Source organism: Haliaeetus leucocephalus, unplaced genomic scaffold (assembly GCF_000737465.1).
Source record: "Haliaeetus leucocephalus isolate CR32 unplaced genomic scaffold, Haliaeetus_leucocephalus-4.0 Scaffold0, whole genome shotgun sequence".
In the NCBI taxonomy this organism is placed as follows: Eukaryota; Metazoa; Chordata; class Aves; order Accipitriformes; family Accipitridae; genus Haliaeetus; species Haliaeetus leucocephalus.
In genome coordinates, this window is record NW_010972436.1 from 29,868,579 (window position 1) to 29,883,181 (window position 14,603).

Genomic DNA, 14,603 nt, shown 5'->3' on the forward strand with positions numbered 1-14,603 from the left:
CCCCCCCCCCCCCCCCCCGGGGCCCCGGGGGGGGGGGGGCCGATCCCCCCCCCGCACACACCCCGCCCCGCTCCGCTGCCGGCGAGCCTCGGTGTTAGCCCCCGGCGCTGGGGTCGGTGGGCCCGGGCGGGCGGGCCCTGAGGCGCTGTGAGGGGCGGGAGGGGAAACGGTGCGGCGGGCTCACCGGCCCCAGCGAGCGGGGCGGCCCCTCATCGCTCCTCTCCTCCCCCGCGACAGGAGCCCGAGTGGGGGCCCGAGGCCTGGCAGCCGCTCCCGCCGCAGCCCCACGGCCACGGCCCCCTCCCCGGCCACGGGCCCGGCCCCGAGGGGGACAAGGCAGCGGCGGTGCCCGAGATCTCGCTGTGGACGGTGGTGGCGGCGGTGCAGGCGGTGGAGAGGAAGGTGGAGTCGCAGGCCCTGAGGTTGCTGAGCCTGGAGGGGAGAGCGGAGACGGCCGAGAAGAAGGTGACGGGGCTGGAGAAAGCGGTGCTGGATTTCGGCAGTCGGCTGGAGCGCAGGTGGGCCGCCCTGGCCGCCCTGGTGCAGGAGAACACGCGGCGGCTGGAGCACGTCGAGCGCCAGCTCCAGCACCGCAGCCGCTGGGCACCCAGGCCCGGCCCGGGCCCCGGTGGGGACGAGCCCAAGGTAACGGGCCCACACAACGGGGACGTGCCCAAGGTGATGGGGACGAGCCCCAGCTAACAGGGATGTGCCCATGGTGACAAAGAGGGACAAGCCCCAGCTAACAGGGATGTGTCCAAGGTGATGCAGATGAGCCCTGGGTAATGGTGACATGCCCAAGGTAGTGGAGACGCGCCTCAGGCGACAGCGCGACTGGTGAGGTGTGGCATTGGCTCTTGTGGGGAGCTGCGCAGAGCAGCATGGATGTGCCCCCTCCAGTGCTCTACCTTGGGAGCCAGCACACCAAGGCAGCAGTCGGAGACTGCCCACTCCTTCCTGTCCCCAGTGAAGAGGGGGAGCAGAGCACAAGCCCCCTGAGCATTTTCAGCCTTGTTGGGTCCCACTGGTCACCTCACCGGTGGGACGGTAACTTCCCACCCATCCTGCTCCTGCATGAGGGGGTTACTGCTCACCTGGCTGCTTCAGGCTGCTGGTGTGGATCAAGGGAACGAGAGGTGCTTGAGAATCTGTCCTGGTTGTGTGTGGGGGGAAACAATTGAGCCTCGCTGAGCCATCTTGAAATTGTTCCCTGGGTTCAGGCTGCGACATGGCTTCTTTCCATAGAAGCTCTGGACCCACACTGCGTTACCCCACATTCTGCTTTCTGGGGGGAGTGGTGGGGACTGGGGGGGGGTTGGACAAGGTAGGGAAGCGCCAAGGCGGTGCCTCCTGTGGTTTCAGGTGCCAGCGGTGTGCGAGGATGACGCGGCCAGTTTGCCAGAGCAGGAGTGGGGGAGCTTGGACAGCCGGCAGAAGGAGCTCTGCAGGATCATGATGAAGGGGAATTACGAGGCTGTGGTCTCTCTGGGTGAGGATCAGTCTCTACTCATGTCAGACACATTATCATCCCCTGGGCTGAATCCAGCTTACAACTACTTGTAGGCTGCTGTGTTGTTTGGGTGTGTGGAGGAGAACAGGTAGTGAGAGGTGATGCCTTTACATGTTTAAGGTTTGGTGCCCCTTGGTGGGTGACAACAGTGCTTCATGCTTACCCTGTGTATCCAAAGAACACCTCGTCTTGCCAACACAGCAGTGCTGTCAGTGGGGGAACTCAGACACTGCCAGGATTTGGCCCTCTGTCAGCCCTGACTTGCCCTGTGAGGCTCTGCCCCCGTGAGCAGGAGCACTGCAGGAGGAGCAGACATCCACTGGCATCCCAGGACTCAGCACAGTGTCTGCGGGAGCAGAGGAGTCCTCCCTGTGCGGTCAGGACAGTGATGTGCCCACACTGTGTCTGCAACCTGCGTTCCTGCACCATTTTTTGCCAGGACACGGGCTGTATGTATACCACCCTGTAGGGATTTGCTGCAGACAGTCCTAAATTTTAGCACTAATTATTTTTGGCTGAAATTTTAAAGGCTGAGTGCCCAGCTGTCACTTCTTCTTGGGGCAACTGAAGTCATTTGCCTGCTTTGGCTGACACCAGCCTGCTTGCTCAGACAGTCCTGGGAAACCTGAGCTACTGCTTTGGGAGCCCAGGACCCCTCTGGGTGCCCCACAGCTCCCGCTGTGCAAGAGCAGCCCTTTATCGAGGGGAGCTGGTGCTGGTCCCCAGCATCAGCAGTTCGTACTGCCCCTTCTTCCTTCCCAGGGCCTGGAGATGCCAGCTCCAAACCTGCTCTGCTGCCACTGGCCAATGATGGGGAGGATTTGGGTACGAGGACCCATGGACTGCCAGAGAAGGGAGCTGTGTTGGGGCACCTTGGCGCCGGTGAGTCACAGCAGCTGCTTGGCAGCGAAGGCTGAGAATGAGCACTAGCGACATGCCTGGGCTGGGCAGGGTCTATGCCTGCTGTGCTGCTCTGCTGCTGCCTGCATGCCGCTGCTGCCTGCCCACAAAGCAAGGCGGGTTGGAGCCTGCCCACAGCAGTGCCACTGCTGCTCCTGCTAGAGACAGGGCCAGCCGAGCAGATCACGTCCCTGCAGGGAGCGTTTCCAGTCTTGTAGGTGGTCAGAAGCTGTCGGGGAATTTAAGCCATGTGATTGGGGGCTCCTTAAAACTTTTAAGACCAAATCTTTAAGCCCAGAAGAGCCCCCTTGCCATAAAGAGTGGAAAATAGGGAGACCTGGGGCAAGGCTTAGTGCGAGGGTGGCTGTGCAGCTGTACACCTGCAAACAGACACTCCCTCCTGCTCCTGGAAGGTTTTGCTTTGATCCTTTTCCCCAGATTCACCCATCTAAACTCTGCCATTCCTGACAAAGTTCCTTCCAGGACAGAGGACTCTGCACCTCAACTTTGCGTTCATGTTTCCTCTGTTTTGGTTTCTTTATGAGTATTGCACTGTCAGTCCATCAAATGTCCCTGAGGTCCAACAAGATATCTGGGTAACCCCCAACAGATGCCAATGCCCCCTCCACCTCCTGTGTCCTTCTCCCTTTTCATTCTCAGTAAAACCTTCCTGCTCTCTTTCTAACGGCACATTTGCTGATTCGTCTCACCAATGTGCTGCAGGGGAAGCTCGGCTCCCATGCCTGCACTGGGGCTGCGGGCATGGGAGAGCTTCCCTTGCCGGGAATGAATTGCTGTCTCTCAGCAGGTGAGAAGATTGTGATCAAGACAGAAGAGCAGCAGCCCCAGGAGGAAGGATCTGAAATCCTGGCTTTGCCACAGGCACCCTCAGTGAGACTGGAAGAGGAGGTTCCCCTGAGCCAGGAGCAGCCAGTGCCCTGGGAGAGCCACGCTGGCTTGGACGAGCAGAAGGCAGCAGCAGAGGGCTTAGGGGAGTTTTGCAAACACGGGACCGCCCAGTCTGAATTTAAGCCCGTGGTGGTGCCGGTGGAAGCTCATCCTGCCCCGGGCTTGCCCTTCCCAACAGAGCATGTGCTCGGTGTGGGGACTGACCATCCGTTCACCCTGCCCCAGGGAATGCCGCTGGGAGAAGACACTACCGCAGAGGTGGCCTCATCACAGCCCAGCTTGGAGGAGCATCGTCCCTGTGCCGTGGGGGAAGAGTCCCGCGCGCTCCCGCTGGGCTGGAAGAGCGTCCGGCTGAAGCGCAACCTCTTGGCACGGCAGCAGAACCAGGCGAGGAAGAACAATGGGTCCTTCATCTGCACAGCCTGTGGGAAAAGCCTGGCCCACCACGCCGCGCTGCTGCGGCACCAGCGCCTGCACACGGGCGAGCGTCCCTTCCAGTGCCCTGCCTGCGGGAAGAGCTTCAATGAGAAGTCCAACCTCAACAAGCACTACCGCATCCACACCGGGGAGCGTCCCTATCGCTGCTCTGCCTGCGGCAAGGGCTTCATCCAGAAGCACCACCTCCAGAAGCACCAGCGCATCCACGGGGTGCAGCTGCGGGGTGGGTGGACAGGCCGGCCCGCGCGGGCCAGCGCTGCCGGGGAGCGGCTCTACCGCTGCATCGAATGCACGGAGAGCTTCCCCCAGAAAGCATCGCTGGAAGAGCACCAGCGCCGGCACACCCAGCAGCGGCCCTTCCAGTGCAACGGCTGCAGCAAGAGTTTCCGGCACCGGCAGTCTCTGAATCACCACCAGAAGGTCCACGCCATTGCCAGCTCTCCTGCTGTCAGCTTGCCAAACCATGACCGGGAGCTGGAGACCAGCCCCTGCAAGGCTTTGACCCAGGATAATCGGTAGCGTGAAAGCTGGAGAAGGGAAGGGGCAGTTTCTCCAGGCTGTTCCACAGAAGTGCAGCAGCCTGCAACGACGGGACACACCAGGCAGCTGGTGTCGCACCACCGCGGGGCTGTCCGCAGGGCTGTGGGGCTCGTGGCACCACCGCGGCGCACTCTGCACTGCCGTGGGGCTCTGCACTGCCTGGGTCTCCAGGAGGAGGAGGACGGAGGCAGGCTGATGTGTGTGCGGGTAGGGAAACGTGCAGCGTCTGAAGAGACTAGCCCAAGAGGCAGCGGAGGAGGTTCGGCAGCCAGAGCCGACCTGGATTGTGCCGCTGTCCTGTGGAAGGGGAATTTGGCTGAGGAGCAGCTGTGTTGGGTACCGCGGCGCGGTCGAACTCAGGGTTATTTAAAGACTACCAGCATGGCGATGGCGTGGGGGCATTCGGTGGCCCGGGTAGGGGCTGTTGTGGCTGGGCAGCAGTCAGGGTCATTGGATGAGCCAGGAAGAGACTCGGATAAAAGACTGCGCTGATGTGGTCTCCTATTGCACTCTGGGGTGTCGGCAAGAGGCAGTCTCAGGCGGCTAGCACCGTGTAGCCTCCACCCGGCAAAGGGAGCTGTGGGTATGCGGCCCTGTGAGATATAATGTACACTTCTCCTGTGGGTGCAGTCAGGCGTTCAGCTCGTGCTCGGCACACCACGGGCAACTGCCCTGTGTCCCCGCCATCACCCGCTGCTTCCCATCACCTGCAATGGCACGAGGCCCTTTGCTCTGGGCAGGGGCTGGGGGGAAGAGCCCAGCAACTTGCCCCAGCCCTCTGCAGCCCGGCTGGCATCAGGCACCCTGGGGATGAGTTCTTGCAATTAACACAAAGCAGGAGCCTGAGTGTGACGGCCCTGGGCTGCCTGCCAGTCCTGGGGAGGAGGACTGGGCCATGAGGGGAGGAATGCGGAGCTGCCCCATAGGAATGTACAAGCCCACGGGAATGTGGAGCTGCCAATCACAGCCCCACTCCAAGGGATCTGGGCCCCATGGGACTCCCCAGCAGTGCTGAGGGTGTGTTGGCAGGACAGAGCGATGCCTCCCTCCTGCCTGCAGCCCTGCCTGTGGCACTCAGGGCCACTATGTTGCTTGCCTTGCCCTGGTCCCCTTGGCCACTCATCCTCCTGCCTACAGACAGCTCGACCTTCCTGGCCACGGTTCCCCGTGTGGCAACCGCCACGGTGGGTTGGCATGAGGCAGCCTCAGGCCCCGGGGTCAGGGTGTCCCCAGGCTCAGCCCACTGCACCCGCCATATTCGTCCCCATGGGGGGAGCACCCAGCATGGCTCTCTGGGGCTCAGCAGCCCGAGTCCCCAGTGGAACCGCGCCAGCCCTGGGCACTCGCAAGCAGCGGCATGCCAGGGCGCAGGCAGCGCTTGCATCCCCTCGCTTTGGCCAGGGGAGTCCCTGGCCTGGGGTGCATGGGTGACAATTCCAGGGGACACGCTGGGGACAGTGGTGGGTGACAACACCCCGGGGACATCCCTACCTGCACCTCCACCCTCACACAGCATGGCCGCTGCCACGGGCTGAGTTCATGGTGGCCTTACCCACCGAGGGCACCCCTAGTGGCTTCGGCGGCTGTGTCAGGTGCAGGCAGAGCACCCGGCAGGGCAGCCTGTGTTGCCCTGGGCAGAGTCCTGTAGCTGCCAGGGCCAGGGAGAATCCTGCCCCTCTGCCCAGCCCTGGGGCACACACCAGGGTGCTGGACCTTGCGCAAGGGACTGGGACATACTGGGGGGTGTCCAGTGAGGCCCAGGATGGCAGCGAAGGGCCACAGCGTCCCCCTGCATGGCCCTGTGCAGCCACAGAGGTGGCTTGGGGGCTCCTCAGAGTGATGGGAAGGAACACAGAGGCTGGGCCCAGGCTCTCACGGAGGCTGCCCCAGGCACAGCCCCGTTCTTAGGGCTCCCCTAGCCACCACTGCCCTCCCAGGTGCAATGGTAGATGACAGTCCTATGCTTCCCCACACATTCACCCTTGGGATGTTCCCCAGGGTCTTGGCCAGCCACTGCACAGAAGGGGGTGACAGAGCTGCCAGCAGTGACCCCCCATGGGGCCCCCTCAGGCTGGAGCTGCTCTTTGCCTCACTCTGCCCAGGCCAATCATTCAGTCACAAGCAGTGCGTGAGGGTGCCAGCTCAGCCCGACCAAGCAGGCAGCAGTACAGACAAATACTTTATTGATTCCATAGCCTGAGAAAGGGATCTGGGATTTCATAGGAAATGCTGGTCCCAGTCACAACAGCTTCAGAAGAAATGCCCTGGCTGGGGCAGTTGGCCCCTCCACACTGGCCTTGGAGGTATTGCCCACCAGCAATACCATCACGCCCGCTAACTCATCCCGTGTCACTAGGATCAACTGGGGGTTACTGGGATCTCTACCAGGGCAGGGATAACCAGCTCGGTCACTAGAGCCCACACCACTGTGCTGTGCCAGAGCACAGCTCACTACCAGACGCACCATCACTGTGTGACCGTAAGGTGTCAACCACCCCTGTATCCTACAGGGCTTAGCAGCAGGCAATGCCATCCCTTTGGGGACACGGGGCCAACCTGTCTGCCACCGTCACCCCCTCATGGCTAAAACTACAGTCCAGGCACACTCTACAATCCCAGGGGACAGGAATTGAGTGAGAAACTGGCCCAGAGAAGCAGTGGGACATCGTGTGTGTCCCCAAGGAGCAGCTCTGACACTGCTGTCCCTCCTGCAGGGCACAGAGGTGGCTGGGCACCGCTTGGCACCAAGGATTACAGCAGGATGCGGCACGGGCCTTTTCTTGGTGCCCAAAGCACGCTGCCCACAGCAGCACCTCTGCAGCCCACCAGACCTTGTAAGTGGCCAGGAATGAAAACTGTGATAAACAGTTTCCCCATGCTCCCTGCCTAGAGAAGGACAGAGACTTTGTGATGTCAAATAATTACATTAAACAACTCAATGAAAAAAAAAAAAACCCAGAAAACTAAACTCAGGAGTCTTAACAGCTTCTCCATTTGGTCTGCACAGTGATGCCACCAGGACCAATTTCTTCTCTTGGTACATGATTCGTGGTTCCCAGCAGTGCACGTGATGCATACAGGGCTCTGGCCGTGGACACGTGCGGTTCGAGTGATTCCTGGGGACACCGGAGCCACACCTGGCCTGACTTTCATTGCTTACTGGGCTCCAGTTGCTCCTCTGCCTCCAGGCAGGTCTCACTCCACAAGACATTTGAGGTAGCTAGCAGAACTAGTCTTCCATAGGATTAGTTATGGTGGGATTTTGCACATGACTAAAGGAGATGACCTGCAGTTTGGAGAGTGGGAACTTCCTTCTGCAGCGGGGCTGAGTGGAGGGGCTGCTCCCGTGCAAGAACCAGTGTCAGCATGTGGCAGCCAACACGCCTGAGCGCCAAGGATGGGTCCTCGCATGGACTGCTGCTGCAGCACAGGAGTAATCTTACCCGTGAAATATTTCTAAAGTGACTCTCCATCTGTGCAGGCTGGTCCTGAGGGAATTAACTCTCGTGGGTGTTTCTGGCTCTCACGGGCTGGCTTCGTTGAAGGAAGGAGTGCTGCTGGGACCTCAGAAACATCCGCAGCACCCTCGCAAGCAGAAAATATTGTGGTTTGATTTGTTCTATGGATCTTCCAATGCAACGCCCAGATGTTCCCAATCTGATTGAGGGGTTAGCAGATTTCCTCACCAGGGTGGGTTATTAGACAAGCATGGCCAGGACACGATGGGGTCTCGGAGATGCCATGCTTTCTTCATCTGGCGTGTTGGTGAAGAAACTTTGTCAGTGAAGTGAAGAGCTCCTTGGGAAGGCTGCCTGGCTTGCCAGCTTGATTGTGTTCCCTTTGTCCTCTTCACCATGTAATTTTATTTCCAAATGTGAGGGGTCAGCTCCAGCATCAATAGGTGAGCTCAGCTGCTGGAAGGTCAGCTTGGGAAAATTTCATGCAATAGCCAGCAGACACGAGAGTCTGAGGAATGGTAAAGCATTTAGGGTCACTGGAGGATTCTGTAATTTGCTCTCTATGGTGGTATCCAAGCTTTTGTTTCCTTCTGCAATTCAGGAAAGCTCCTAAAATCCAGTGGACAGATGGTTCACAACCCCAGTGCCCCACCATGTGCAACATCAATGCTCACAGGTTCTCTCCAGGGCCACAAGCAGTTCGGATTTCTCCTGTTGTCATTTCTCCGTCACCCCTGAAAGCGCTGCCCTGTTTCCTAGTCTAACCACAGGCTGGACAGCTCTCCCACCCCAGCCGAGGATGTGGCAGTTCTTGTCTGGCGGTCCGAGTTCTGCAGGACCGATCGGGAGCTCATTTGCTGGAACTGCTTTGGCTGCGGTGGCCACAGGGCTAACATTTATCTCGGATGCCTGGGCTGGTGAGTGAGGAACGCTCCCGCCTGTGGGTGTCTCTGGGGCTCCTTGTGGCTGGGGCTGCTTGGGTGCTGGCATGACGGTCACGGGCTGTTGGAGTGCAGCCAGGGCTTTCTGGCGGTCGTGTATTTTCTCGTGGCGCAAGAGGTGAGTTCTACGGGTGAAGCATTTCTTGCAGGTGGTGCAGCAATACGGCCTTTCCTGCGAGTGGGTCTGCAAGTGCCGCCGAAGGGAAAACGTGCAAGAGAAAATCTTTTTGCAAAAACTGCATTTCAGCACAGACTTCCTACGAGACTTAGGGCTCCCTCTGTCTAGCTCCTCCTTGGCCTGGCCCAGCCAGGGACCCCCAGCATATGTCCCATTGCCCAGGCTGTGGGCACCTCCACACAAAGCCCCGCAGAACTTTCTCCTCGGCCGGATCCTCAGCTCTGGGTGGACGTTCCCCCAGACCTTGGCCCCAAAGGCCCTGTCTTTTATGTGGATGCTCTGGTGAAGGTCCAAGTGGCGTTTGTCCGCAAAGCTGATCTCGCACATTGTGCATTCGTAGGGCCCCTCTTGGGCATGGCTCCGCTGGTGGATGATGAGGTTGATTTTCAGACGGAAACGTTTCCCGCACTCGGTGCAGGGGTGCGACCACTCACGCACATAGCCACGCCGACAGTTGCCCATCAGGAGGCTGCTGCTCGCACATCTGCTTGGCTTCTTCTTGTTCTTGGCCTTGGCTGGCTCACTTTTGGGGCACTTCTGGATCTCTGGACTCGGAGAGGGTGCAGAAACCTCTTGCAATGCTTCAGGCTCCTCTTCCTTAATTTTGATGTTTTCAAGAGAAGTCCCTTCACATGCCCTTTCATTTTCTGTTAAAGAGCCTTCCTCTGAAACAGAGCAACATGGGCATTGGTCATCCATGCTCCCAGGACAAACCCAGGTTGTGGTTAAGTCCCAAAGCACTGAGCAGGCTTTTAGCAATGAAGGAGCTACCGACAAATCTGAGAACGCAGTTTGGAAAGGCGCAGGTGCCACCACAGCGTCCTGTCCACACACCCTGAGCAACCCAGCGTGGTTTTGGGGTGCAGAGCTCTTGCTCCCAGGAAGAACCAGGCTGTGGTCTGCTGCAGTGCCATCGGGGCTGGTGGAGCAAAGGGATCCACCTCTAAAACCGCGACACCAATGATGCAGCAGGAAAAAAGATCATTGAAAAGCAACAGCCTGCAGTACTTCAGGCTCTTCACTTCTGTCAAGCTTGGGACTGCCAGCAAACGCCAAATGTTGCAGGCAAACCGGCTCCAGTGCAGAGGGTTGTGTGGCAAACTCTCCACACTCCCCCTGCAGCCAGGCCATTTAGCTTGCATAAGCCACCCAGAACCAGTGCCATTTAACTCTGCCCACCAGTCCCAGAAACGGGCTCTGGATCCCTGGAAGAGGAAAGCTCTGTGCGTTAGCTTGGCAAAGCTTCAGGACCAGAAGAGAGGGTATCTGCAGATGGCTGCCCCCCCTTCCTACACTCCCTGCTTGTGGCACAAAGAGGGCCATGCCATGGGAAGCATTAGGCCACCTGAGTTCAAGGCCAGCTCTACCGTAATGCAGCACAGCTGGAGGAAGCATGCTACTGCGACCGGCTCACCCCCAGTTTCTGATAGAAGGAACACCAGCTGGACTGTTGTTCTTTCCACAGAGATGATAGGGCTGAAACGCCCAGCACCAGACCCCTCCCTTGCTCGGTGATAAGAGAAGCCTGAAACTTCCTTCTCCCCTCTCTGGTTCAAGTGAGCTTGGAGCTGCTTCCCTGCCTGCAGGGTCCCATGTCTCCCCTGCACAGGGTTACTCACCAGTGTTGGACTCAGCCGGGTCCTCTTCCATCTCTGTCTCAGGCTGATCTTCCCTGTGCTGCTGCCCTTTTTGTGCACTCAGGGACATGACATTCATCACGAGGATGGGGAGTTCTGTTTGCAGAGAAGAGCAATTTTTAACACGTGTGGAGAGTTCACATCTTTCTGCTTTGGTGTGATGCTGACTGGAGATGTGTTGCGAGTGTGGCGAAGAGCCAGAGAAAGCAGCGGCTTGAGAAGCCATGACATGTTGCACCAGGGGAGGTTTAGATTGGTTATTAGGAAAAATTTCTTCACTGAAAGGGTTCTCAAGCACTGGAACAGGGTGCCCAGGGAAGTGGGTGAGTGACCATCCCTGGAGGTATTTAAAAGACGAGTAGACGTGGCGCTTAGGGACATGGTTTAGTGGTGGATCTGGCCATGTTAGGTTTATAGTTGGACTTGGATGATCTTAAAGGTCTTTTCCAACCTAAGTGATTCTATGGTTCTATGGAAAGCATGCAAGGTGTTAGAAGGACCTGGAGTGAAGCCACACACAAGGACCAAAAGCAGAGGGATGGCTGGGAGGAAAGTCACCAAGGTGCTGCGTGCTGCCACCTCTGCAGAGCAACCTCATCCCTCCTAAACCCTCCCCACCAACTCTACAGGTAGTATTCCCACAGTGCCTTGTGTTCAGGCCCTTGAACCCCTTCCAGTTTCCCTAGCAGCACCTTGCCAACATACCCCAAGGCTTCTGCTTTTCGCTGGTGATGCTCCTCTTAAGCACGGTGACCTGCCATGCCCTCTCCCACAGGCAGTTAGACCTCTCTCTCCCGAGAGAGATGGGACAGGAATGGCCCAGGGAAGCAAGTCCTCCTGGCACCCATGTAACTTACCTGTGTCAACTTCCGCAGGGACTTTATCTTCTCCCAAAGCCCCTTCCTTCTGGTCCATCTCTTTTGGTGTCTGTAGGGACTCCTGACCGTCTCGGACGCTTGTCTGCCAGGACTCCTGACCGTCTCGGACGCTTGTCTGCCGGGACTCCTGACCGTCTCGGATGCAGAGCTCTTCATTCCTCTCAATCCGGGAGAGGATGTCAGGCTTGGACACAGCATAGTCTGCTCACGGGGCAGAGGAGCAGAGGACAGTGTGTTTTATTAGGAACTGGCTGCACCTTCATTCTGCCAAACTCTCAAAGTGACCCTTCTCTCCCTATCCCCAGAGCTAGCAGGCAGCATGGACAGACACAAATAAATTATCCATGGTCCAACAATAAAGGTGGTGCTGCTTTCTTGGCCCTGTGGGAGGATCCGCCCATAAGCACAGTTGTATCTCAAGTACAGAGAAGATCTAAGTAACAGAACATGGACTAAAATCTCAAAGGAGAGGGACAGCCTCTCTCTATGTGGTATGTTTTTCCTCTCTTCCCAGAAGCACTTGACAAACCAACCCCCAAACACACACCTGGGGCTCGTGTCATTTCTGAGTAACATTCCCCAAAGGACAGAGGCTGCCCTGCCCTCTGGCCCCCGCCAGTGCCCACCTGGCCTTTCGTGGGGCTTCTTTAACCCCCATTAGACCCTCCTCAGTCCTGCAGGAAAGTGCTCCCGATCACAGCTCTGCCCACACATTTCTTCTTCTGTTGGGGTCTGCCTGTCCCTTTCCAGTGTCTCCTATCTTCTTGCCCAGCCTTCGCACTCTTAATTGATTTTTTCCAACTCTCCCATGCTATGTCCCAAGGGTCTCCTGACCACTTCTGCTCCTCCCAGCACTAGCAGAGTGGCTCCAGCCTCCTCCTCCCACTGCATGTTCCCAGGTTCCTCACTTCCCACCATGTCTCCTCTCTCAGCAAGGCAACCAGGAGTGTCTTTGGAAGCCCCAGGGCTCATGCACACAATGAGGTGAAGAAGGATTGCCAAACTGCACAGAAACAGGACTGGAAAGGATCACAAGAGGTCTATCCCACCACTCTAGACTCCATCCCAGCCCCTCCTGACAGGCCTTGTTTTTCTCCACAGGATTCATCTGACTAAGCGTAAATGTTCCTCATGGAAGAAAGATTCAAGGTACTCCATGGAGGTTTAGTCAATACAGTCAACAGACCCTCAGAGCAGTTCATTTCTAACACAGACACCTCTGGGAGATCTCCTGACAAAGCTGAGACAGGAATTGCTACCTCCTCCTGGCACCCATGTAATTTACCTCTGTCAGCTTCCATGGGAACTTCCTCTTCTCCCAAAGCCTCTTCCACCCGGTCCACCTTTTCTGGTGCTTGCAGGGGCTCCTGACTGTCTCCAATACGTGTCAGCGGGGGCTTCTGACCATCTTTGACACAAAGCTCTTCATCCCTCTCGATCCGGGAGAGGATGTCAGGCTTGGACACAGCATAGTCTGCTCACGGGGCAGAGGAGCAGAGGACAGCGTGTTTTATTAGGAACTGGCTGCACCTTCATTCTGCCGAACTCTCAAATGTTTTCAGGTGACCCTTCTCTCCGTAATCCCAGAGCTAGCAGACAGCACAGACAGACACAAATAAATTATCCATGGTCTAACGATAAAGGTGGTGCTGCTTTCTTGGCCCTTTGGCAGGATCCACCCATGAGCACAGCTGTAGCTCAAGTACAGAGAAGATCTAAGTAACAGAACATGGACTAAAATCTTAAAGGAGAGGGCAAGGCTTTATCTTTAACATTTTCCTCCCATTTCAACTTTAACAGTGACTTAAAGAGCAGTTCTTCTGAGCTATTGTTCTGGTGTAGGGACAGAAACCTTCCTGCTCTGTAGAGATGTCTGCATTAGATGGACCATGAGAGGAACAGGTTTGTTCTGTTTCTGCAGAATATTATTGAGAAAAGCGAAGCCTCAACTTCAGTAGCTGCACAGAGCGACACATTACTAGTCATGCCCAAGAAACAGCTTTTGACGGGGAGTATCTTACAGCCCAAATCATCCAAAAACATGTTGGGTGCCCTTAGAAAGACTGAGCATGATTAGGTTAGCTCTTTACCAAGGCAGACGGAAATGTCCCTGTCACTTTACATAGGGGCTAAATAGAGAGAAAACGAACTTGTTCAAGGTGCAGTTATGAGACCTCACCCAGATAATTCCTGAACTGAGCTGGAAGATCATGATGGTTCCCTAACCCTGGAATCCACTTACACAGCCATTAGAAACAGCATCTCACGTGGATATTTTTTATAATCAATATTGCTTGTGTTGCTGTTGCTACTATTACTTACTACAGGCATCTGTTACATTGTTATCACTTGACAAGGGGGAGGGAGGGAAAATGCATGGGTCTGACTGCCCAAGAGAGGTTCTGCTAGCTACAGGTGTCCAGCCCCACCAAACCAGACCATCAGTCAGGCTGTGGTGGGAAGCAGTCCAGCCTACCCACGAGAGAAGCTCATCTGGAGGTGCAGACTCTGTGCCTTACCCAGGGAAATCAGCATCTCGTAGTTCCCCCTCATCACAGCCCTGTACAGATCCTTCTGCCAGCGGTCCAGTCTCTCCCACTCCTGCTCGTTGAAGTACACTGAAACATCATCGAATGTAAGCGGTACCTGGAATCACAAGTATTAGGCGCTTGGTGACTTCTGATGCGGTTAGATAACTGGAAACCACACACGTTCAACTGAGCGCTTGGCTTTGGTTGCCGGAGCTCAGGGCAGGCACAGACCAAAGCGTGCCTGCCCAGTCAGGGCTTGCGAGCGGCAAGTCCAGGACTCGCAGCTGCTCAGCTGCCCGAGCTCACCGCTAAGATGGCTCTGGCATTTCCTAACCCCCCCCTCCACAGTGCTGGCGCTTCCAGGGGCCAGGCCGGAGGCCCTTACCTTGGGGACCTCTCCCCGGGAGCCGGGGGGCAGCCGCAGGATCCAGAAGTTCCTGTTCTTCAGCAGGTTCTCCACGTTCTCCAGCCGCTGCTGCAGCTGCCCGTACTCCTGCAGGAGGCTGCCCAGGGCAGCCAGGTTGCTGCCCAGCTCCCCGACCAGGTTCTCGCAGGCCAACAGCCTCCGTTCCGCCCTCTCCGTCCGGTTCCTCAGCTCCTGCAGCTGCTGGGCCTCCGCCTGCCCCGCCGATGCCCGCGGCCCCATGGCCTGCACCGCCTTGCGCCTGGGGGTGCCCGACTCC

General features: G+C 57.4%; 2 protein-coding genes across 3 annotated transcripts in view; one reads left to right on the forward strand and one right to left on the reverse strand.

Annotated features, from left to right (window-relative positions):
• LOC104829329 (zinc finger protein 398-like) overlaps window positions 1-4,276 on the forward strand; it is an 8,881-nt gene extending 4,605 nt beyond the window's left edge. Inside the window, exons 6-9 of the mRNA XM_010563499.1 lie at window positions 238-645; window positions 1,363-1,489; window positions 2,141-2,392; window positions 3,219-4,276. Of these exons, the coding sequence (XP_010561801.1) occupies window positions 238-645; window positions 1,363-1,489; window positions 2,141-2,392; window positions 3,219-4,276 (1,845 nt within the window). The remainder of the gene's footprint in view (window positions 1-237; window positions 646-1,362; window positions 1,490-2,140; window positions 2,393-3,218) is intronic.
• A 2,448-nt stretch (window positions 4,277-6,724) lies between these two features.
• Window positions 6,725-14,597, reverse strand: LOC104828432 (zinc finger protein 777-like). 2 transcript variants are annotated; one of them, XM_010562094.1, is made up of 6 exons: window positions 14,306-14,597; window positions 13,909-14,035; window positions 12,675-12,863; window positions 11,369-11,590; window positions 10,494-10,607; window positions 6,725-9,539 (listed from the first exon to the last, which is right to left on the reverse strand). In XM_010562094.1, the coding sequence occupies exons 1-6, from the start codon at window positions 14,564-14,566 to the stop codon at window positions 8,473-8,475; spliced, it is 1,980 nt and encodes a 659-aa protein (XP_010560396.1). In that variant the 5' UTR covers window positions 14,567-14,597; the 3' UTR covers window positions 6,725-8,472. The 2 variants fall into 2 exon arrangements, with proteins under 2 accessions (XP_010560396.1, XP_010560403.1); XM_010562101.1 differs by lacking the exon at window positions 12,675-12,863.
• Between the last annotated feature and the right edge of the window lie 6 nt (window positions 14,598-14,603).

What these genes read in the sequence shown, in the direction of transcription:
- LOC104828432 (XM_010562094.1), bottom strand. Translation starts at nt 14,566, where the DNA reads ATGGGGCCGCGGGCATCGGCGGGGCAGGCGGAGGCCCAGCAGCTGCAG. An exon ending in CCCGGGGAGAGGTCCCCAAG is followed by an intron (nt 14,036 to 14,305) that starts GTAAGGGCCTCC and finishes TTGTGATTCCAG; the next exon opens with GTACCGCTTACATTCGATGA. An exon ending in CGAGATGCTGATTTCCCTGG is followed by an intron (nt 12,864 to 13,908) that starts GTAAGGCACAGA and finishes CCCCGTGAGCAG; the next exon opens with ACTATGCTGTGTCCAAGCCT.